Source organism: Pangasianodon hypophthalmus, chromosome 5 (genome assembly GCF_027358585.1).
Source record: "Pangasianodon hypophthalmus isolate fPanHyp1 chromosome 5, fPanHyp1.pri, whole genome shotgun sequence".
In the NCBI taxonomy this organism is placed as follows: domain Eukaryota; kingdom Metazoa; phylum Chordata; class Actinopteri; order Siluriformes; family Pangasiidae; genus Pangasianodon; species Pangasianodon hypophthalmus.
Genome location: NC_069714.1, coordinates 31,410,573 through 31,433,559, shown reverse-complemented (window position 1 = coordinate 31,433,559; position 22,987 = coordinate 31,410,573). Strand labels below are relative to the sequence as shown.

Here is a 22,987-nt window from a genome sequence, read left to right as displayed (position 1 = left end):
AAATAGTTTGCCAGGATTGCAGTCTGCCAGCTGATGACCCCTGCGTTAAGCTTAATGTGACTCAGATGGACCAGAAAACATTAGAATCGTGACCTGTAGGAAATTGGGAACAGCTTAGAAACACAGAACCATTGCAAAATTTACAACAATGAGAGAAACGTAATGGAGAATAAACACAGTGAGTGGCTGAAGCATGAGACTCAGGTGGTAGAAATGAACAAAGGTGAGAATAATCATTAGTTCAAGCAAAATGAGGAGTATTATACGAGTAACCATTAATCTTTTATACCCTTTCATCGCTAGATGAGGTACACTTGAATTGGTTTGAATGCTTATTCAGGGTGAAAACGAATATGGCTGCCTGCTTTCAGATGAAAGTGAGACAAAAGTCTTGTTCTCAACCCAAGTGTCCTGCTAATGAACTTTCAGTCCATGAGTTATGAGTGATCCAAACCTCAGAGCTACCATGGCTCTAATGGAGTCTGGGGTCCTTTTGTTTTGTCTCCAAATCAATCTTAGCCCTAATGGGAAGAGAAAACGAAGCTCTTGGCCAAACATTAGCTCAGAAATCCATGCGTATCACATGCCACAATTAGGTTTTGCTCTAATTAATCACTGCACTGTTGAGTTCTGGCCGTTAGCGAGGACCTGGCAAGGAGAAGAAATCAATTGTTTTTTTTTCTAAAGACTTTTTAAATATGAGCACCAGGGGGTTTGGATGGCTCCGGGTTGGGGGCTGTGTGAATCAGCGGGTAACTGCATGAAGAAAAAAAGGGAAAAGAATAATGACTAATGAGAGCCAGACTCTAGAGGAAGTAATTGCACAGTCCTCTCTCTCTCTCTGTCTATCTCTCTCTCTCTCTCACACACACACACACACACACACACACACACATGCATATTCACCATCCATGAAGCATACGGTGTCTGGCCATGAAACTTATCTCTCATTCCACCTTCCCTCTGAGACTTACCTCCACCCGGAGTCCTATAAACTAGCTCCTTAACTAATATTTCCAAGGTGTGAGCTACTGATAGCTACATTTACTTGGACATTCTCCAGACTTTGATGAAGCTTGATTGGGGTGTAGGTGATATGTTTAGGTTTGAAAATGAAAGCTTCTGTGATGTATATGTTAGCTGTACTGAGCTACCACCAAGCATGGCTTGTGTTCTTTGTAATTACACTTTCCTTTAATATTTGATTCATTATTTCATCTTCAGTAACCACTTTATCTTGCTCAGGGTCACAGTGGGCTGTTGTTGCTGTCTTGTGTTAGGGTGGAGAGGTATGCTGATTTAGCAGCAGTAAGAGCCTCTCTTCCCACACAATTTGGAAGACTACCAATTTAGTTTGATTACATTTACATTCTAACTTTCTTTTTTCTATTAAATGGGGCAGCATTGTGTAGCATGTAGTGAAATGTTGACTTTCCGTCACTTAATCACACTCTCTAGAGTTAGACAGCTGTCCAGTCATCCACCGTATTCATGATTGTATGTCAGAGTAGCCTACTAGTCAGGTCAAGTCAAGTCAAGTGGAGTTTATTGTCATTTCAGCCATACACAAGTACATAGTGAAACGAAACAACGTTCCTCCAGGACCAAGGTGCTAGATAAGAAACACGGAACAACATAGAACTACAAGGGACTACATAATTTATACAATAAAGTGCACAAGTGCAAACATGCAGACAGCACAAAACAGTACAGAACAGTACAGTGACTACTGGGACAGACACTGGGCACAGTAAGTCCCAGTGCAGCACCGACCAGCACACAGTTCTGTTTAAAGTGAACCTAGTGACAATAGTGCAAATAGTACAAGAGTACAATACAAGTAGCTGAAATAGTGTAAACATAAGAGTAGCAGCCTATGAACAGTATAATATGATGAGCAATGTAGCAGCATAAACATGTGCAAAAACTTTTGCAGAGAGGATGGAGGATGCTCAGTTGTGTGTGTATATTGGTATGTGTGTGTGTGTGTGTTCCTTCAGTCCAGTTTCTGAGTATTGAGGAGTCTGATTGCATGGGGGAAGAAACTATTGCACAGTCTGGTCGTGAGGCCCGAATGCTTTGGTACCGTTTACCAGACAGCAGGAGGGTGAAGAGTGTGTGAGAGGGGTGTGTGAGGGGTGTGTGTGTGAGGGGTGTGTGAGAGGGGTGTGAGAGGGGTGTGTGAGAGAGGGGTGTGAGAGGGGTGTGTGAGAGAGGGGTGTGAGAGGGGTGTGTGAGGGGTGTGTGAGAGGGGTGTGTGAGAGAGGGGTGTGTGAGAGGGGTGTGTGAGGGGTGTGTGTGAGAGGGGTGTGTGAGGGGTGTGTGTGAGGGGTGTGTGTGAGGGGTGTGTGAGGGGTGTGTGAGGGGTGTGTGTGAGGGGTGTGTGTGAGGGGTGTGTGAGAGGGGTGTGTGTGTCGTCCACAATGCTGGTGGCTTTGCGGATGCAGCCTGAGGTGTAAATGTTCATGATGGAGGGAAGAGAGACCCTGATGATCTTCTCAGCTGTCCTCACTATCCACTGAAGGGTCTTGCGATCCGAGACGGTGCAATTCCCAAACCAGGCAGTGATGCAGCTGCTCAGGATGCTCCTGATAGTCCCTCTGTAGAACATGGTGAGGATGGGGGGTGGGAGATGCGCTTTCCTCAGCCTTCGCAGAAAGTAGAGATGCTGCTGGGCTACTAGCTGCACATCTCACGAGGAAAACTATTACTACTACTATTTCTAACATTTCTTTAAAAGGTCGCTGATTTCCTGAAGCAGCACTGACTCTGGCACGAGCATCAGCCCTTGTGTCACTAAAAAAGAGAGCATGAAACACAGAACCAATGAGCCAAGATTCAGAGTGGAATATAAATACACCTGTTAGGGGAAAAAATAACAAAATACACATGAGAATGCTTCTCACAAGGTGTGTCCAGAGGTGGAGCCAGAGCAGGAACTGAGCAATATTCTGCATCATAGCGTGATTGATAATCTGGATCTTTTCTTATTTCTCACTCTAGCAGGTTGCTCACCTTTTTGTTATTACTTGTTATTACTTTTTTTATTTTACTTTTTTCCTTTTCTGGTTGATTGCATTCATTTTGTGTTTTTCTTCCTAGGAAATGCAGAAATCTGCCCCCCTGACAAACTCAAGTGTGTGGACAAAGCATTGGGTAAGCACATATTTTTCTTTCTGCCAAAACCTGTCAAGCACCGTTGAACAAAGAAAAATAGAGATTTACATTTGCATTTATTCAGCTTGGCACCTGAATAGCGTGAACAGCTGAATGAATAGCTAAAGCAACTTACAAATGAGGCACGTGTACTCCAAGCAGAGAGCTAGCTTTAATGATCTAGCTTTGATGAAAGAGGTACATGATTATTTTTCTGTTTAAGGATTAGTGCAAGATGGTTGTAGGAAGGAAGATCGAAAACTGCAATGCAATGGCAAGAACTACAAGATAACATAAGTACAGTTATACAGTTCAAGGATATATAAAAGATAACCACATCTGACTAAGTGCAAGAGAGATCATTAGTGAGTCTGCTTGACAGATTGTCAGCTGCTCATCACATACTCTAAGGTTCTTGGTAGACCTTGCAAATGATATGAATGAGGAACTATTCTTGATGTTGATGAAGAATTGCAGGAAAGAGATGGGGTGAAATGGCAAGGAAATGGGGTAGAGGTGAAGGAGGCCCCCTTGCATCCAGACTTAAAATATACTGCTGTTTCCACTCCCACACTCTGGTAGGAAAAGCTGTTTGAGGAGATGGATTCAAGCCATCCCACCATCCAAGACACCTTGTAGAGTCATGGTTTTCACAACTTTGTAGGAGCAGGTTTTTTAGACCAGAGCTGGGACCTAGCAGTCCAGAAAAGGGCAGTGGTAGCTCAGTGGTAAAGACATTGGCCTACTGATTAGAAGGTTGTGAGCTCAAAACCCAGCACTGCTATCTGCCACTTGAGCAATGCCCTTAACCCTCAACTGCCTAGTTGTGTAAAAGAAATAAATGTCCTTTTAGCTCTGTAAGTTGCTCTGGATAAGGGCGTCTGCCAAATGCCAGAAATGTAAATGAAGAGAAGCAGGACTCTAATCAAGTTGACATGAGGATGAATTCAGTGGTTGAAACTGGTTGGTAAATCTTAATTGAGTGGGTGCTGAGATGAGTAAGAATGTGGAGACGATGGGAGGCATGGTGTTCAGGGAACAGGTAGTTAGGCAGTTTAGAATAAAAATGTGGAGAGAATGGAGAGAGTTGTTCTGGATGTGGGAAGAGGGTGTAAAATCAGCTGCTGATGTCTACCACCCTTTCCTCAAAGGAAGAGGGGAAGTATGACTAGTCAGTGAGTTGAGTGATATGTGTGTCTGTGGTGCTGCTATTCCAGAGCCGGTAATAGATGTGCTCAGAAATTGCTGTATTTCAAGAAAAAAGAGGGTAACAGATTTGGGTTTTTGGCATGTAGACTGGTATAACTCAAAACTACTCAGCTATGAGTCATGTCTTTTCAAATCAAAAACTGCAAAAGCTGAAGCCTTGATTCACAGGAATCATTATTATTACATCTAATAGGGGCACTCTGACTCCATCACATTTTGTCTAAATTTCCTGGACATAAGCACATGGTTTAAAGTTGGACTTGAATTCATGGCCTAAAGTTCTGATCTTATGTTCCTGGGCTAATGTTCCTGGAACAAGGTTTTTGAGATAAAGTTCCATGGCTAGAAGAAGATGAGGATAACAGAGTTGACTTTTCTTCGAATACTCTTGAAGTACTCAGGGATTCTTGTTTTGTAGGAGTAACTGAGTGATATCTTTTTGACTGAGTGATGAGTAATGTCCTCACTCTGGTTCTTTTTAAGTCTTGCTGGTGGGTGCAAATCAGAACTACAAAGCCATCTCGTCACCCTCTGATCAAAAAAATTGCAACAGCCTAAGCACTGATGCACTGGAATTGTTGTAATAACACTAAATAGGGGCACTCTAACTCCATCACACATGAGTTTCAGGGAGCTCAGTATATGATCATTAATGGTGTCCTCACACTCACACATATTGTACATACTACAGTATATACTGCTAAACACACATTCTCTGCCACATCTGAGCTCAATTCCGGTCTCCAGCTCTTCTGAGGTGCTGTGCTTGGCTCTTTGTGTTTTATGAAGCTCATAAATGCACTTTATTAAGAGACAATGATGAGAGATGTGAGCAGTTATGATCTTCCTCGTCAAACTGTCATTAATTCCAATTCTGCACTTTGTCAAACGGATTTCTGGCACCATTTAATGATTGAGGCTTTCTGCTTATGGTCTCACTCTAGCAGGCCATTGTTTGTGCTTATAAAAGTTTATCACACTTCCCATCTGTGTGTGTGTGTGTGTGTGTGTGTGTTGCAGATCTGTTGCAGAAGAGTTCAGGTGAGTTCTCGTGTGCATGTGAGACTCCCTGTAATCTGACGCGTTACGGTAAAGAGCTTTCCATGGTGAAGATTCCCAGTAAAGGCTCTGCACGATACTTGTCCAGAAAATACCACAAATCAGAGGATTACATTAGGTATTATTATTATTATTATTATTATTATTATTATTAATTGAATATGTGTATTTTGTTTATTATATTCTCAATATATGATGATGTTCCTTTGTTTCCAGAGAAAACTTCCTCATTCTGGACATTTTCTTTGAAGCTCTGAACTATGAGACGATCGAGCAGAAGAAAGCCTATGATGTTGCTGGGTTATTAGGTGAGGATTTGATCTGCTGTCAGGCGTTAGTAAGAAAAAGTGTTGTCAGGTAATTAACACTAGCCCCTTTTTCTACTGTGGTCCAAACCGGGTGACGAAGGTTTCCTGTTCACTTTCTCCTAGACTGGAATCAGCTTAATTGAGCCTCAGAGCAAACTGACATGGCATCTTTGTCAGGAATGAAAGCTCATGTTCTAAAATCCCTGGACTTCAGTTCATTATCTAAAACTCCTGGTATAAACTAAAGTTCCTGCTTTAGTTTAGGCGTATGTTAATGGTCTGGTAAAAAGTTCCTGGTCTTAGGTTCATGGTCCTTATGTCCATGGTCTACATTTTCTGGTGTAATGTTCCTGGTCTGAAATTGCTGGGCTTAAGGTCATGATCTAAAGTTCCTGGGTTTAACTTCATGGTCTAAGGTTTATGGTTCAAAGTTGCTAGTCTCAAGTTCATAGTCCAGAGTTCCTGGGTTTAAGTTCCTGGTCTAAAATTCCTGGTTTAAAATTCCTGGAGTGAGGTTCTTGAGATAGCTTTCCATGGCTTAGGCTCCTGGTGTTAGGTTCCTAAGAAAATGTTCCCAGAGGGAAAGTTTATGGGCTAGTGTTTATTGGATTCATTTGGCTTAGGTTCTTGGGCTGAAGTTCATGATCTTAAATTCCTGGATTAATGAAATAAAGAGTTGTTGTTCACTGTGATGTTTATTTGCGGTGATTACTGTATAATGTTGCTGCTGTTTGTTTTGGAGGTTAAAGTGTCCCTATGCTTGCTGTAACTCAGGAGGGTGAGAGTTCGGTTCTGTGTGTTTCTTGCTGTAACACCTTGAGCTCAGCTCATGAAGGCAACAGTGATGAGCTAATGAGCTGAATCAGGTGTGTTAAATGAAGCAGAGCTGAACACTGCAGTGCTGTGGGCCTCAGGACCCGAGTCTCACTCACACATGATGGACACAATGTCATTCAGTCCCGTCCTAATCGTCCTCCATCTTTATTCCTGTATTACTCTCAGGTGATATCGGAGGACAGATGGGACTCTTCATTGGAGCGAGCATCCTCACCGTCCTTGAGATTCTCGACTACATTTATGAGGTAAATTTTAATTGTCAGTGTTGTTTAATGAAGAATGTCAATGAGTGAGCTTATCTGTAAGACATAATATCATTAGCGCTGCTTCTCACCTACATCTCGTTTCCTTATCTTCATCTTTTCCTCCTATATTTTCCTCTTCTTCTTTTCTCCTCTCTATCATTTGTCCTAATTTTTTTTATCCTTTCTCCTTCTCTCTCTCTCACACTTCCTTTTCTCTGCAGGTGATTAAGTTCAGGTTACAGCGTGTGTTGAGGCCACAGAAGGAAGAAAAACGACCACAGCAACAATCCAGCACTGTAGCCACAGTCAACCTGCAGGACACAAAGACAAAGGTCAGATAATAATAATTATTATTATTATTAGCAAGTCTCCTGAGTCTCAGGAAGTCTCATTGAGTCCTCACTGAGCCTCAGCAAGCTTCACTGAGTCTCTGCAAGTGTCTCAGGCTCAGTAAGTCTCAGTATTAAGTCTTAGTGTATTAGCAAGTCTCAGTAAGTCTCAATGAATCTCAGTAAGTCACATGAAATCTCAGTATCAGCAAGTATCAGTAACTCACAGTGTTTCTCACCAAGTCCCATTAAATGTCAGAGTTTCTCACCAAGTCTTATTTACATTTACAGCATTTGGCAGAGCGATTTACATTTATCTCATTTATACAACTGAGCAGGTGAAGGTTAAGGGACTTGCTCAAGGGCCCAGCAGGTGCTATGATTTGACCTCATGACCTTCCAATCAAAAGTCCAATGTCTTAACCACTGAGCTAGCACTGCCTTTATTATTGAATCAGTAAGTCTCAGTGTTTCTCAGTAAGTCTCATTGAGTCTCAGTAAGTCTCAGTGTTGCTCAGTAAGTCTCAGTGTTGCTCAGTAAGTCTCATTGAGTCTCATTGAGTCTCAGTAATTCTCAGTAAGTCTTGGTAAGAGGTAAGACGCTTTCTGAGTTTCAATTTCAGATTCCAAAATAATTGAGGTTGGATCTGGAGTTTCATGTTCATCCAGTTAACATTCCGAAGGAAAATGATATGACATTGCCCTGTAAGTCTCAGTGAGTGTCAGTGAGTGAGTTTATGTAGCGTCTCTGTCTCCTGTGTGTGTGATTGACAGGATGTCGGTGAGCATATGGAGAGAAATGCAGAGGGTGCAACATTCACCAAAACCTTCCTCCCAAACCACCACCATCATCTTCATCATCATCATCACCTTCGTCATCAAAATGAGGACTTCGCCTGCTGACCAACACTATGGACTGTCTCTGTCTCTGTCTCTGTCTCGGTGTCTGTCTTTCTCTCTCGGATCTTCTTTTCACCAGTGAAAGCTCCAGCCAAAGCTCAACTCCTAAACCTGTGCTTGGGACAGACAGAGGGTGTGTGTGTGTGTGTGTGTGTGTGTGTTAATGATCTTTGTGCTGGATGTCTGGATGAGATGGAGTGCTGGAGCAGTTTGGGTGCCGGTTCAGGACTTTAATCAGATCTTTCTCCAGCTGCGCTCCTTCTCCTCTGTTTTCTCTCCGAGTGTGAGCCGTCCTGTAAAATTCCCCCTCAGTCACTGGGACTCGATTTGGTCAGTGCTGGACACGAGTGTCTTCTCGCTGTATAACCGAGCGAGTGTGTTTCAGAGCAGTAGCGTATATTTGTCTCTCTAGGAGACACACACTAAACACAGTGTTTATATTCAACTGTTTATGATTATTCACTTAAACTGTATTAAAGATAATAATTTTCTAACATGTCTTGTGTAGAGAATTTAATGTGTGTGTGTCTATTCATAAGGGTGTGTGTGAAGTAATACACGAAAAGTGTGAAATGACAGAACAATGAAGAGGATCAAGACCTATCTTTTGTTGAGATTGGATGCCCATGGTTTGAATGATAAGCTGACTGAGCACTCATCTGCTAAGCTTACAGCTCACTGTAAATTCATTCATAATCATAAATATAAAAAAAAAATAGTCCTCAAAATAAACAATGTCTATGATTAAGATTAGTGTCCTATTAAAAATACGTTTTGTCCACTTTAAAGGGGAGGATATTATTAATTAATGAATAGAGTCATATTTATTTAATAATGTCCTTGAATGGTATCCCATCATTTTTTTGTGTATATTTTCAGCCAAAACATACATTTCACTATGACATATTGTGCTTAAATCAAACTGTCAGACAGTGGAGCTGGACTTCAAGTCGAGTGGATCCTGCTCCTGACTCGAGATAACTTTCCCCACATAAATACTGACGTAACTTTTGGCATTATGTTGTCAATCCTCAATACAGTCCATAAGAGTCAATAAGAGTCCTGGGATGAGCACAGGACCGTCTTTATGATTACAGCAGCAGTACTGAGATAAAAATGAAAAAGTCTCTTCTAGTCACATCATGCAACTCACTGAGGTTGTGCAGAAAAAAATATAAATAAAAAAAAACACTGAATCAACTGCTGTTATGCTAACTGTGTCCAGCTGAAGTGTTCCAGTGCTGTTTTAGTTATTTATTTATTTCATCACTTATTGCTGAGATTGAGTTTGTAAGGACTTCAAACTATCTCTGCTTTTGAATCAGTCTCCATTTTTTTATATTTGTGGTCAAAAATTGATGGGCTCATTAAAACTGTATATAACACATTTATAAAATATTTATTATCACCTATTGTTATATTACACGTTTTAATCAACCCCACTCCAATCCTTATACCACTAATTTTGTCCCAGACATCCCTAATCACTGAAGGTTGGTCTCTTTGACAGCAGACAGCTCTTGGGACCTGATTATCAAAATGAGTGACTCTGGATAAAATGAATTGTCTGGCTCCTGAGTGGTGCAACAGAAAAGCGTTCACCGTTCACCCTATCAGTCAAAGATGGCGATGTCATGAGCAACAGTTGAAATAGATGCAGCTGGCTGGCTTCACATGTCGCATCTGCAGTGGCAGAGTAGCATGAAAAATTGCCCAGGCAGACTCTGCTCTGCATGCCAGAGGCTCATGGTGGCTTGATTACTTGACATGACCAGACAGAATGAACAGATTCATATATTCAAATTTATCCAATTCACTTCCCTCCAGCTATTACTGTACACACAACCTCCCTTCAAAGTTTCTCTAGCATTGCTCCTTCAGTGTCACTCCAAAGGGTGATACTGCACTGGGTGATCTTGAGAATATTCTCAGCTGATGGTCTTCAAGTCTTTTAAAAGTGAGGGGGAGATTGTGTGAGGGTCACACTTCATCAACTGATTCTCCCTCATCAGTTTGTTTATATTCATAGTCAGTATTGTCCTCTATTTCAGACATGTCCTCTTCAATTTCTCCTCATTCAGCCTCAATGTTGTCTAGTCATAATTCTTTCTTTTCCGAATCATCATCACCATATATGCGATCAAGAGCCTGAAACATTGTAAGTCAAGCAAATCCTTTATTGTCCCTCGAGGGAAATATGTTGTGTTGCAAATATTCAACAAAAAATCCCATACAGACCACTATAAAAAAATCACAGATCAACAGACACGACATAACAAATACACAAATATGAGGAGACATATTAAGAACAATCAGACATCCAGGAGTCACATCAGTTATTTTGATGGAGAGTAAATGGTTTTATGGCCAATAACTCAAACTGCCCCTGCAGGGGGTGACCTGGTCAGTGGAGAATTGCACTGGCTTTTCTCACCACATGCTTTTTAATCCTTATAACTTCACTCTCCACTTCAGAAGGCCATGTTATCTACTCACGCTGGACAGATTGCGGCTGCCAAACCAAACAACTCTACAGAAAGTTAAAACTGGTTCAATAAATCTCTTCTAAATAAGTACATCTCATATTGGTGTTTACACTAAAACCTCCCATTTCCCAGAGAATACACAACCTTTGCTGCACCTTTTTTACACATTACATTTATGTCAGCCCTAAAATTTTATTTACTGTCCAGGCATCAATAAGTATCTTCTATTTCAATATCAGTGTCATTAATTACAGTGTATGTGTGAACAATAAAAGACTTTTAAAATCAATTAACACTTCCTTTGTTTTGACTGCATTCAGGAAACAAACTCGTCCACTTCAATGCTGAGAACTTCCTGTACGAGACTCACAGTAACAGGAGCATCAGCAAACCTGATCAGATGTCAGTTTTTATGATTGCCACAGCAATGTGCCATTGACCCTGACATGCTGCAACCTATCTAAGAAAATCTATGATCCAGCCTACAATATTAGGATCTAACTGATACTGTAATTAGAGAGCAGCTCCTCAGCAAGCACGTGTGGCTGAATAATGTTGAATCCAGATGAGAAGTGAACAAAGAGCAGAGGAGCATGGGTCACTGGACTCTCAAGATGTTTTAGCACTGTATTGATTAAGATTAGAACAGCATCCTCCACACCCCTCACTGATCAGTATGCAAACTGATGTAGATCTAACCTAATCTTCACTTTCCTAAGAATAAATTTCTCGAAGCTGCTTTCTTTTTCTAGAGTTTAGGAATTTTCTGCTTACATAGTAACTCAGTGAAATTAAAGTAAAAAGATATGTCTAAGCTGCTCAGAATAGCTAATAAGTAAAAAAAAAATCTTTTCAGTTCATTAGCCAAATGTTTCTCTAAAGCAAAACCACTAAACCTTATCACATTACAGTTTATAGTCTCATGTGATCCAGTCATGGTCCTCGTTTCCTGCTGAGCAGATCTTAGATTATTACCACTAAACTCAATTCTGTCCCTATATTTATTAATTAATTTCACTTTGTTATTTTCATCTCTCACTTTCCTTATAAGCAATCATTTCTGAAGAATTCTTTGGTTTCTGTTTAGTAATACTACTAATGACTTAGTTACCCACGGGTTCGTTAGGTACCCATGATTCAGGATATATTATTACCCTTTTGGTTGATATCACAGAGTCTTTATGAAAGGAAATGCAACTGCTAACAACATCAAGCTATCAGTTCAGGAGTGTGTACAGCTGATTCCTGAAAGATGGACCAATCTGTGCAGTCAAAACAAGTCAGCTTGTCTCACTCCATATCTTCACCTGCTTTGTAAACGCTTTCTCCCACTTTTCTTCACAAATTACATACGGATACAATTATTTATAGTTTTCTTCAGATTGCGGTTATTAAAACGTCATTAAAAATAAAGCTGCGGTGGCTTTGGGGCTGCAGTTACCATGAGCAGCTTTATACTCAGGTCTCCATCAGTGGACAGTGGATCAATTTAACAAAACAGACTTCATATGAAAACTGTGATGAATTTACTGGTTACACAACTGCACTATTTGTCCATTTAACACACATTTATAGAAAGGATTTATTTATAATCGCACTATCCGTGTCACCCAGATGAGGATGGTTCCCTTTTGAGTCTGGTTCCTCTCAAGGTTTCTTCCTCATATCGTCTCAGGGAGTTTTTCCTCAACACCGTCGCCTCTGACTCACTCATTAGGGACAAATTCATACATTTACAATTTATTTAGGTTTAATTTAATTTGAATCTATATATTTCTGTAAAGCTGCTTTGTGACAATGTCCATTGTTAAAAGCGCTATACAAATAAAATTGAATTGAATTGAACTGAATAAAGTTAGGGACAGGTGCTGATATTTCGCTGCAGTTTTGGAAATAGAGTAAAAATCGTGTCAGCAGTAGATTTCTGTTTTTCCTTTGGGATCTAAGTTATTCTGCAACTTCTTAAAGTCTGATCCATTCAGTTTCTGTGGCCGGAAAGCTCTAGATGTCAATCAGATTTCTACCACAGACAATTTCAGCAAACTACCGAAACGTCAACAAAACCAGTTATTATTAACTTTATGTGTTCAGATGCATAGATTTGAACAGAAATTTGAACACAAAAGGACAGCTACAAAACTTTTATAAACTTCTGAAAGAACTGTCAGTGTGTCTACTGAACATTACACACCAGGCAAACCGGACTGGATTTCTTTCTTTGGTATTGGTGTGTTATAAACACTGCATATAAATATTACTCTAGAAACATTGCTATAAATCGTATTGCCTTACAAACACTACGTTTATAGGGCATCATACTGTAAGAACAATTCATAATGCGTAATATAGAGAGCTATGAAATGAATCCATCAGGTTTCACTCCTTTCAGCTAAGAACAGGAATCTGAGGCCATTTTTTAATCATTTAATAAAAATGCCACTTCATTTTACCATTTAAAAAGTTTTTAATATTGTAATATACTTTACATAATATGTGTTTGGCATGATTGAGTATTTTTTCAAGCATATAAAATATTCACGAAAATAGACAGACACAGAGACGTAATTATATGTTATATTTAATTATATCTTAGGTATATAACGTTTAATAATAGATTTAATTACATGTTAGATTTAATGTTGTATTTAATTATATGTCAGCACCCTTGTGAGTCATGTTATGTATATTTAGCTTTCCTCGGGACTAAGGGGAAATTTTCTCAGGTAATGAATATTTAATGAATATTAAACTCAGTTATAGGGAATTGTGAAGCTGATGATGAAGTGATGTAGACGTGCACTCTGTCCTGCTTTCAGTGGGATTTAACATCAACATCAACATTAACATTAACATTAACATTAACATTAACATTAACATTAACATTAACATTCACATCAACATCAACATCATTAACATTAACATTAACATCAACATCATCAACATCAACATCAACATCATTAACATTAACAGTAACATCAACATCAACATTAACATTAACAGCAACATCAACATCAACATCATTAACATTAACATTAACATTAACATTAACATCAACATCAACATCAACATCAACATTAACATTAACATCAACATCAACATCAACATTAACATCAACATTAACATTAACATCAACATCAACATTAACATCAACGTCAACGTTAACGTTAACATCAACATCAACATCAACATCAACATTAACATCAACATCAACATCAACATTAACATCAACATCAACATCAACATTAACTCCTAAATAAAAAATGGCGGTAGTTTAGAAAAAGAGAGAGAAAAGGATAAAATTTGTTCTTCTTTTGGATTCTTTCTAAATGATTTCTCAGCTGATTTTATCTTATGGCACGTGTCTCCTCACATGAGTACTTTTTTGTTATTTTTCTTCCATTTTTTAACATTCACATTATTTTAATTTGTTATTATTTATATTTCACTTTCTACGTAGCTTCTGTGAGAATATACAAACTAGGAATTTCACTGTACAAGGAAGCGTGTGTACACTGTAAACCCTAATGTTGTCTTTACTTAAACAATCAAGTAATCATGATTAAACATTCCTTGCTGATGTTGCGTTTTGTATCTATAAATCAAAAATCTAAGTTAGTTTAACTTATTTATCTACAAAATACATAAACTTAAGATTTCAACTCAAAATCATGATTCATTAAAATAGCTCACTCTGGTCTTTCTTTGATGTGATTGGCCATGCGAGGATTTCCGCCTGGCAACAAGAGAACTAACGCTCTGATTGGTAGATAATTGCAGAAGGCGGTCCTCTTCGTCTCGGGAAGCCGTGTATTTAAGTACGCTTGAAATGAACATGAAGTTGAGCGAACTTAATTCTTTTGGTACACTGGTCCCCTGGTGTACTAGCGGATAGCATGTAGCGCTCTCACCACCGTGACCTGGGTTTGCTTCCCGATCAGTAAACGCTATACACTATATGAACACGCAATTAGGTGAGCTTAATAATTTAACTACAGTCTACATGAGCATCAAGTTAACTTAAATGTACAAGTTTTGGGAGACTCCATTACTCATTAATCAGTTGAGCACAGCCAACTTGTTAGGGTTTTCAGTGTATAGGATAATCTTCTTGCATTTTGAATCTTATGTTTCGAATTGTTGTCCTACACTCATTGTATTTGTGTAATCATGGAATTCTTTTTATTAGATGAATGTAGGGATATTTCCCTTTTCCCCCATTCAAAAACCACGTGGAGAGAAAGGGATGGGGGGGTGTAGATGTATAAAGAGACGCTTTAGCAAAGCTAAAGGAATAATGCTGACATTCTAAGCAGTAGTTTGTTATGGAACAGGACATCTACTAAAGTCCTTCATCTGTATAACGTAAAAGAATACACTGAATGTGAAGTGAGATGAGGTGCTGGAGAAAACTCTGAGTCTGAAGGTGGAACTAGAGACAATAAGGACCATTAAAAAAACAAAGGTTATCCCAGTGGTGGTGACCCCTCAGCTGAAAGCGTGGTTCCAGCAGATTCAGGAAGTGATAACATCAATCTGAATCCCACAGAGCTCAACCCTGTCTCTGTTAACACCTCTTTCTCACATGCTTGATAAAGTCGACTTACTCACACTGACTGCCTGACAACTACACTGCTGTATTGATTTTCTGTGTGTGTGTGTGTGTGTGTGTGTTTAATAGATGAAGATCCAGTCCAGTCTCCAGACCTGTCTGTTTGCTGAAATCTCACAGCAGAGAACTGCACCTATATTTCTCCACTCTGTAAATTTATATAACTTGTACTATATATTCCTCGAACAATAAATTGTAATCCAGTCACACTGAAGAGAAAGCCTCTGCACTCCGCTCCTAAATCCAGACGCTTCATTCCAGAAGTGCACCATCTGGGACAAAGTGAGCGCGGGAATACGTATTTTTGTTTTTGTTAAATAAATAATCATTTATATTATTAAACTAAATGCGCTAAACTAAAGTATCACTTGCAGTAAAGATGGCGAGAGATCGAGGGATTTTAAAGTTTACAGAAGATATAGTTCACGTTAATGTGTTTAAGAGTACAATGAAAGTGTTGAAGTTCATTATTGAAATGATGAAAGAAAGAAAGGATATGATAAACAGATCGGGGAAATGAATAAAAAGGAATAAAATGAAAGAAAATGAATAAAAATCGATGGATGAGAAAGGAAAGTAAAAAAGAATGGAAAGAAAAAGAAGGAATGGTGGTTGGATGGAGAAAGAAAGAAAGAAAGAAAGGATGATTGGATGGATGGGAAAAAGACTGAAAGAAACTAATAAAAAGATGGATGGATGGATGGAAAAGAAAGAAAGAAAGGGATTGATGCTTGAATGGTAAACAAATGAAAATAAGAATGAAAGACAAAAGGACAGATGGATGTATGTATGTATGCTTGGATGGATGGATGGATGGATGGATGAGAAAACAAAGAATGTATGAATGGATAAAAAGAGAAAATAGAGCATATAGTGATAGTGGGGTAGAAAGAAAGAAAGAAAGAAAGAGAAGGCAGTGTGTGATTATAGGGAGTGAAGGTTGATGTCGGAATGTTAAAATGTTGTTTTGAGTGTTAGATAAACGGATAAAACGCATTGTTACGTTCACACTCACACTCCAGCGCTCGGTCCTGCTCAGTAGTGTAGAGTGAGGGTCAGAATCAACCTTCAACCAGCTTTAGAAATGTTTCATATTCAAAGTTGCACATGAAATTCAGAAGCTTACTTCATTTAATGTGCAAAAATAATAAAATAGGAACCGGTTCCCAACACAGGTGTCGTGTCCACGCTGAACTCATCGTCCAACTACAACATGGCCGCCAAGGACTCCAACTCCCATCACACACGTTCTAACTCACCTGATTACTGATCACAAACAGCTGGACTCAATCACACAGGCCTCTCATCCCTCTCACTCACTGTCTACATTTACATCAAATTCCGTTTAAGGTCTGTATCCGGGTTGCAGCCGTATTCCGAATACGATGTTTATATGCGTACAGATATCGGATTATTCCTGAATACATGGTTTAGTTGTTGTAAATATGCCAGATTTGCCATTCCTAAATACCTAGCCTACAGCTAAACATCTGTTAGCACCCACAATTCCTTGCAGACTGAGCACACACATATATCTCCTTTCAGTGGATTTTCTGAATAAGGTGTTTACATTTTCCAATTAAAATAGGTGTATTCCAGGGACGGGAATTGGAACTTGGGGAATCAGAATATTGTCTTAATCTTAATCGGGAGATCAAAAATTGCAGCATTTACATGCACAACTCAATACTGATTAGAATATTGCAAAATTCTGAATACTGATGTAAACATAGTCAATGTCTCAATCCATGAAGGGTCTGTGGTGGTAAAGCAGGAGCTCAGTTTCTGGATGAAGCTCTCAGTTTACTGGTCAATCCACATCCCTGTCCTCATCTATGGTCACAGGATGCAAGTCCAGGGGGTAGAAATGAGGTTTCTCCACAGACTTGATGAACTTAGTCTCCCTGGGCAGCTTGACAATCTGAGAGAACCTCAGAGTAGAGCTCTGAATTGAGAGGAGCCAGTCGAGGTGGTTCAGGCACCTTACAAAGAAGCCCCCTGGTCAGTCCACTGTAGAGCTGTATCAGGCACGTCCCACTGGATGGAGACCTCGGGGCATGGAGAGCACCATGGCGCCATGGAGAGATTGCTAGAGATATTATACTGTATCTCACAGTTGGTGTTGTAATGTGTTTGGTTTCCCCAGGGGAGAAGGAAACTGTGGCTGGGGAGAGAGAAGTCTGGGCTGACATCTTGATTGGCATTACTAGATAAAGGCTTCTTGAATTCAGCTACATCTGCTGTGGTAATCACTCATTACATTGTGCCAGTACATCCTATGACAAGCTAAGCTTTTCAACGTTTGACTTTTAGCAATTTTTAGCAGACTGTAAGAAGCTTTCAATTCAATCTTGTGTGAAAGGTACGGCTTTCAAGTGCACTCTGAATGCTGTAATTTTGCCCAACACTTCCTGTTTTTCAACTGTGTGCTCTACCAGAAATACTCCACTACTTCTATTAGTGCTATTGGTTGCTGGATTTGTTTTCATTATGTACAAATACAGTATATGTGGTGGGTTCTATGAGCTGTGTGAAATGTGAAAATTTTTGTTTTGATGCTGTTTGAGATGTCTGAAGCTACAGTGGCTATCTATGATGGTGTAATATTATTATTATTATTATTATTATTATTATTATTATTATGCACAGTCAGTATAGGACACCATCAAACCTCTGAATTGAAACCTTTCTAAACATCACTGTGCTGCACTTTTATAATTATTAAAAGACAGTGTGGTTTACTGTGATTTCTTTGACCTTCTGTGATAAAGAAATCAGGTGAAGCACAGGTAGCACATGGGGATGACCAACTCCTGATTAAAATAGTAAGGCATCTCTGCTGTGAAGAAGTTGGATGATTTATAGGGATACAGTAGCAGTAAGTAAGTTTAGTATAAATAAACAGAATAGAAAGCACTAGAGCCGGTGCTGGTGATAAAGTGCGTCACCTGTACAATTCCTCACCTATAGAATTATTCCTGGCAATACAGCAGTGTGTTATGCATTTCTTTACTTTAAGGCAGTGTTTCTCATCTCAAACAGTTTTTGCCTGAAACAGTTTTGCAGTTTTGGGCCAACTCTATCAGTACATTCAGATAGTCTAGAGACTTAATGTTTTCAGCGGGAGTATCAGAAGATAAATGTGCAGGAAGTGGACCACAGCAATGTCAGCTGTGAGATAGCTCTTACCAACAGATTTTTTGTTGTTGTTGTTGTTTTGGTTCTTTGATCGGGTAAGGATTAAGAAGAAAAAAGAACACACATTAGTGGATTAGATATTAACTACTTTACCATATCTAGGGTAGGACCATCTGGATAACTGAAGATTGGAAAAAACATCATCTGGTCTTCATCGGATCTTCAGCTGCCCCCTGTAGCCTCAGATTCCTCTTCTTGTCTGACAGGAGTGGATGATGTGATCTTCTGCTGTTGTAGATCATCAACCTCAAGGTTCCATGTGTTGTGCATTCTGAGTTGCTTTTCTGCTCAACACTGTTTTGGAGAGGTTCTCGGGGTTACTGTAGCCTTCATGTCAGATGGAATCAGTCTGCGGATTCTCCTCTGGCCTCTCTCCTCAACAGAACTGCCACTTACTGGATTTTTTTGTTTGTTTGTTTGTTCGCACCATTTTATATAAAGTCTAGGGACTGCTGTGTGTGATCATCAGTTTTTGAAATACACAAACCAGCCTGTCTGGCAACAATAGCCATGCCACAGTCAAAGTCAACTTCTACATTGTTATTTTTTTTAAAATTTCATTCTAGTAGCCTTGAACTGCCGGTAAAGATAATCGAGGAATTCTCTGTGCACGATTTTCCAGCCACTTTTAGTACTTTGGCCCTTACTGCAATATTTGATCATTAATCACATGAACAGCTTTACAAAACTGCTTCTGTGTCACATCATCTTAATATATCACAACTCTTAATTTACCATAAGGCTTAGACAAACATTTGAGGAAAAGGGCAGGTTTAAATTGTGAAATATTAATCCTGCCTAATGTTTTCTTAGTTTTATCATAAAGCTCAGTGAGAAAATGGACTACACTGGAACAATGGAGTCAAGTCTGATTGTCCTATATCTTTTTTGTCTTGGTTAGTGTTTATACTTCAACATATGATTGTAAGATTTATTTCTTTTATTTGTGTTTCTTTTAATTATTATTGGCATTTTTTGTATTGGTTTATGTTCTAGTTTAAATTATGTCACCTGTGTGCATGATGCTTTCAAACGTTAAAACACTAATGCAGATGTTTACATCACATCTCTGAAAAGCAATAAGGGAGATACTGTACGTTACTATACAACTGCCAACAGGGATATTTAGGAAGAATAATCTTTAACTGTGATATAATCAGCAATAACCTTTAGTAAAAAGTAGAAATATTTACATGAATTTCAGAATTTCTTATTATTTGCTCATTCTCCTTTTGCTTTAATGACAGAATGCACTCGTGCTTGCATGGACTCTTTGTGTAAAACCTGACAGTCTGTTAGTTTGTTAGATCAAATCCATGAGAATATCTCCATGATGTTTGAGTGAGAAGGGAAAAGATTTAAATGGAAAAAAGGCCACACTGTATACTGGTTCGTTTAAGTGTGTTGGGATACAAAAATAAATGAGAAGAAGAATTTCTGGGTTAGGAACAAGGTAGCAATGTTCAAAGATATTAGTGTAACAGTTGCTCATTATTATTTCCTAACAATAATTATAAAAATATAACAATGATTAATGATTAATCTTACAAGATCCCTTTTTGACATCATTGTGCTTCAGTAGTATCTAAGCTATTGATCATATTCTTTTTAAATTGTAAAGAATCAGCTCTTATAATTTCAGTTTTGGTTTTAACTATCACCAGGTAAACAGTGTGAGCTCCCTGAACACGTACCACATGGTCGTTCTGTGGTTGTAAATGTCACTGACGTTGTTCATGGAACCACTATCAGGTACATTTGCGGATCGGGGTAGGTACAAACGATTGATTTATATTCTTTTGAATTCAATACTACAACCTTCTTATTGTAAAGTTTCTTGTAGTTACAGGATGGAGAGTCTGGTGGACACCAGGACATGTTCGGCTGGAAGGTGGGACAATCCCTTGCCTGTGTGTGAAGATAAGACTAAAACTGTGGTTACAGAACATTTTTAACATGATTAGTAGTCATTAGTCATTGCTCTGAGACAATAAGGTGCACTTAAAAAAAATGAATTAAAGTTAAGAGATGGGTTTTGATTTTCTAAAAGACATTTGGTTACTTATTTTCAGCAGCCCTTACTACTTTTAAGAAACATTAACTATAATGTTCTACCTAGTAAATAAGACTAGAGTAAATAATAGAGAGGGCTCATCTGCATGTCAGTGAGTACCATGAAAAGTTGAAAGTCCTCATGAAGCAGCTTCTTAACTGTGATTTAATTCCGTATGTTGATGTATTTCCTTCTGAAACAGGAAATCAGGATTACCGCATGGTGAAGTGCGTGACTGAATTACGCAACACCCAATAGCATTCAAAATACACCACACCCCAGCCAGATCTAAACAAACCTGACAGTAGCTTAGCAGGCTAGCTAAATATGGAGAACAGTGAAGAGATTAACAAGAACCTTTTACTTACACTTACCAGTCAAACAGGTTAGTAACTATAAGAAGTCAATAATAAACACAGCTTTGGTAATGGTAGGGTGTGAGTTCCACCGCTGTGATAAAATTAAAATATCACTGATCCCCTGGTGATGGTTCGTGGAAACCTGGTTTGGGAACCTCTGGTCTATAGAGATCACTAAATTTAGATCCTTTGTAGGTGTATATAGGAGCCAGTCTTCAGACAGAGGCTTATCTGGACCAGTTTACCATTATGAAACGTAGAATCAGAAGCCGTCATCCTTCTTCTGAAAGCCGAAGCATGATGAGTTGAACCCTTTGTTCTGAACCATGGGGTCTCACAGGCTATAAAGAGGAGCGCGAGGTTCCTCAGCATCACACAGTTACAGAATCAACGATGTCGTCTATACAGTACACCTAGCAAGAGACTCAGAAAGTTTCAGCCATCATTGTGCATGGACATTTCTGACTAGAAGGTTGTACAGCACTGGTGTCAGATTTTATTCTGAATCAGGGTCTAAATCCAGCAGCCAGGATGCCATGTCAGAAAAAACCTCCAGTTGCACAAGGGGCAGTGGTTGATCAATGGTTAAGGCTCTGGGTTACTGATCAGAAGGTCGGGGATTCGAGCCCCAGCTCTGCCAAGTTGCCACTGTTGGGCCCTTGAGCAAGGCCCTTAACCCTCTCTGCTCCAGGAGCGCTGTATCATACCTGACCCTGACCTCTGACCCTAGCTTCCTAACAAGCTGGGATATGCAACGAAAAAGAATTTCACTGTGCTGTAATGTATATGTGACAAATAAAGGCTTCTTCTTCTTCTTCTTATACACTTTTAATAAGAGGCATGTGATTGGTTAACCAATCATCTTCAACCTCATGTTTAAACGTATCAATATAGAGCCTGCAGAAGTATCTGCTAAATACTGGTCACTCCCTGCATGTGATAACAGTCAGGAGAGAAAAATGACCCAGTGGAGACTATGAGAAGTTAATGTAGGGAATCCAACTTCAGCCATGATGTCAGGTTTTAAAAACATGGATAATAGTAGGCTGTGTAGTTTGCAAACCCAGTGGTCACGGGAGGATCACACAACCATGCTGCAGTAGATCCGACATGTCTGAGCTGAGAAGCAACCCAGCATTATAAACATGCAGCATCATAGATACATCCATAATACTGACTAATTAATACTTATAAATCAGTGTATAATGCATTATGAGCATGGGCATTGAAAAAGCAAGTGCATCACTTATAAATAATTATAACAGTAATATAAATGTAACTATAACTGTTATTATAATAAAGTGTAGGTCTTGAGATGACTTTATAAATGTATTAATAGAACAGCAAGACTTGCTTATAAATAATTATAGATGCTGCTGTAATTCATTATGAGCCTGGGCTTCATAGAAAGTGTCACTGAAGGATGCAACAGGTTGGTGATGTCAGTGGGTCACCAGCTTGATGCAGTTATTGCAAGCAAGAGATATGCAACTTAATATTAAGTGTTATTTACTTTAATTATCTTTAAGACTGTCTGTTCCAATACTTTTGCTCACCTAAGAATTGGGTGGTCTAACACCAAAGGTGCCACGTTCTAAGTTATTTAACACGTCTAGATGTAAATATCAGGAAATGAAAGCTGAAGTTCTGACGTCTCATATTCATCTTTTCATCTCAAACCCAAACGTCTTCAGTGTATTAGCAAAAACAAAAGAATTGGCCTTGCTGTTCCAATACTTTCAGATGGGACTGTTTAAAAAATAAATTAACTAAAAAAATACATGAAATATTTCAGTTGTTGAACCCTATTTCAGAACCCTGCACTATGAGTATAGAAAACATGGATGCCAATAAAACACGGCAATATTATGGATAAAAAAAATGTTGTACACATTGCATAAGATCACATTACCTTTGGACTGCATGGAAGACGACCAATAGGCAACACCAGCTTTCATCAGCAGTGTAATGATGGAGTGATACTCTTTCCAGTTTGCCAGTAAAGTAGATCAGGTTACGATTAAACTATGGCTAAAGTTGTAAAGCCAGTTTAGTTTATAATTTACTGTAGAATTAAAATGTAATGCTATGAAATGACAGAAATGGTTAATGGTTTTTGGAGAGGGAATTGAAACTGACATGCAGATGTAATCATATGAATTTTTCATAAGGCATAAAACCATAAGTGACAAGAACAAGTTCAATAAACATCATTCCTTATCAAATGAATTTTGTGTAC

At 38.9% G+C, this 22,987-nt stretch overlaps 1 protein-coding gene across 1 annotated transcript in view; it reads left to right on the top strand.

The window, feature by feature from the left end:
- Positions 1-8,539, top strand: part of asic4a (acid-sensing (proton-gated) ion channel family member 4a) — a 71,369-nt gene extending 62,830 nt beyond the window's left edge. Inside the window, exons 5-10 of the mRNA XM_034304364.2 lie at positions 3,103-3,156; positions 5,386-5,542; positions 5,641-5,732; positions 6,735-6,814; positions 7,036-7,146; positions 7,918-8,539. Coding sequence (XP_034160255.2) covers positions 3,103-3,156; positions 5,386-5,542; positions 5,641-5,732; positions 6,735-6,814; positions 7,036-7,146; positions 7,918-8,046 — 623 coding nt within the window. The 3' untranslated portion in view covers positions 8,047-8,539. The remainder of the gene's footprint in view (positions 1-3,102; positions 3,157-5,385; positions 5,543-5,640; positions 5,733-6,734; positions 6,815-7,035; positions 7,147-7,917) is intronic.
- The last annotated feature ends 14,448 nt before the right edge of the window (positions 8,540-22,987 follow it).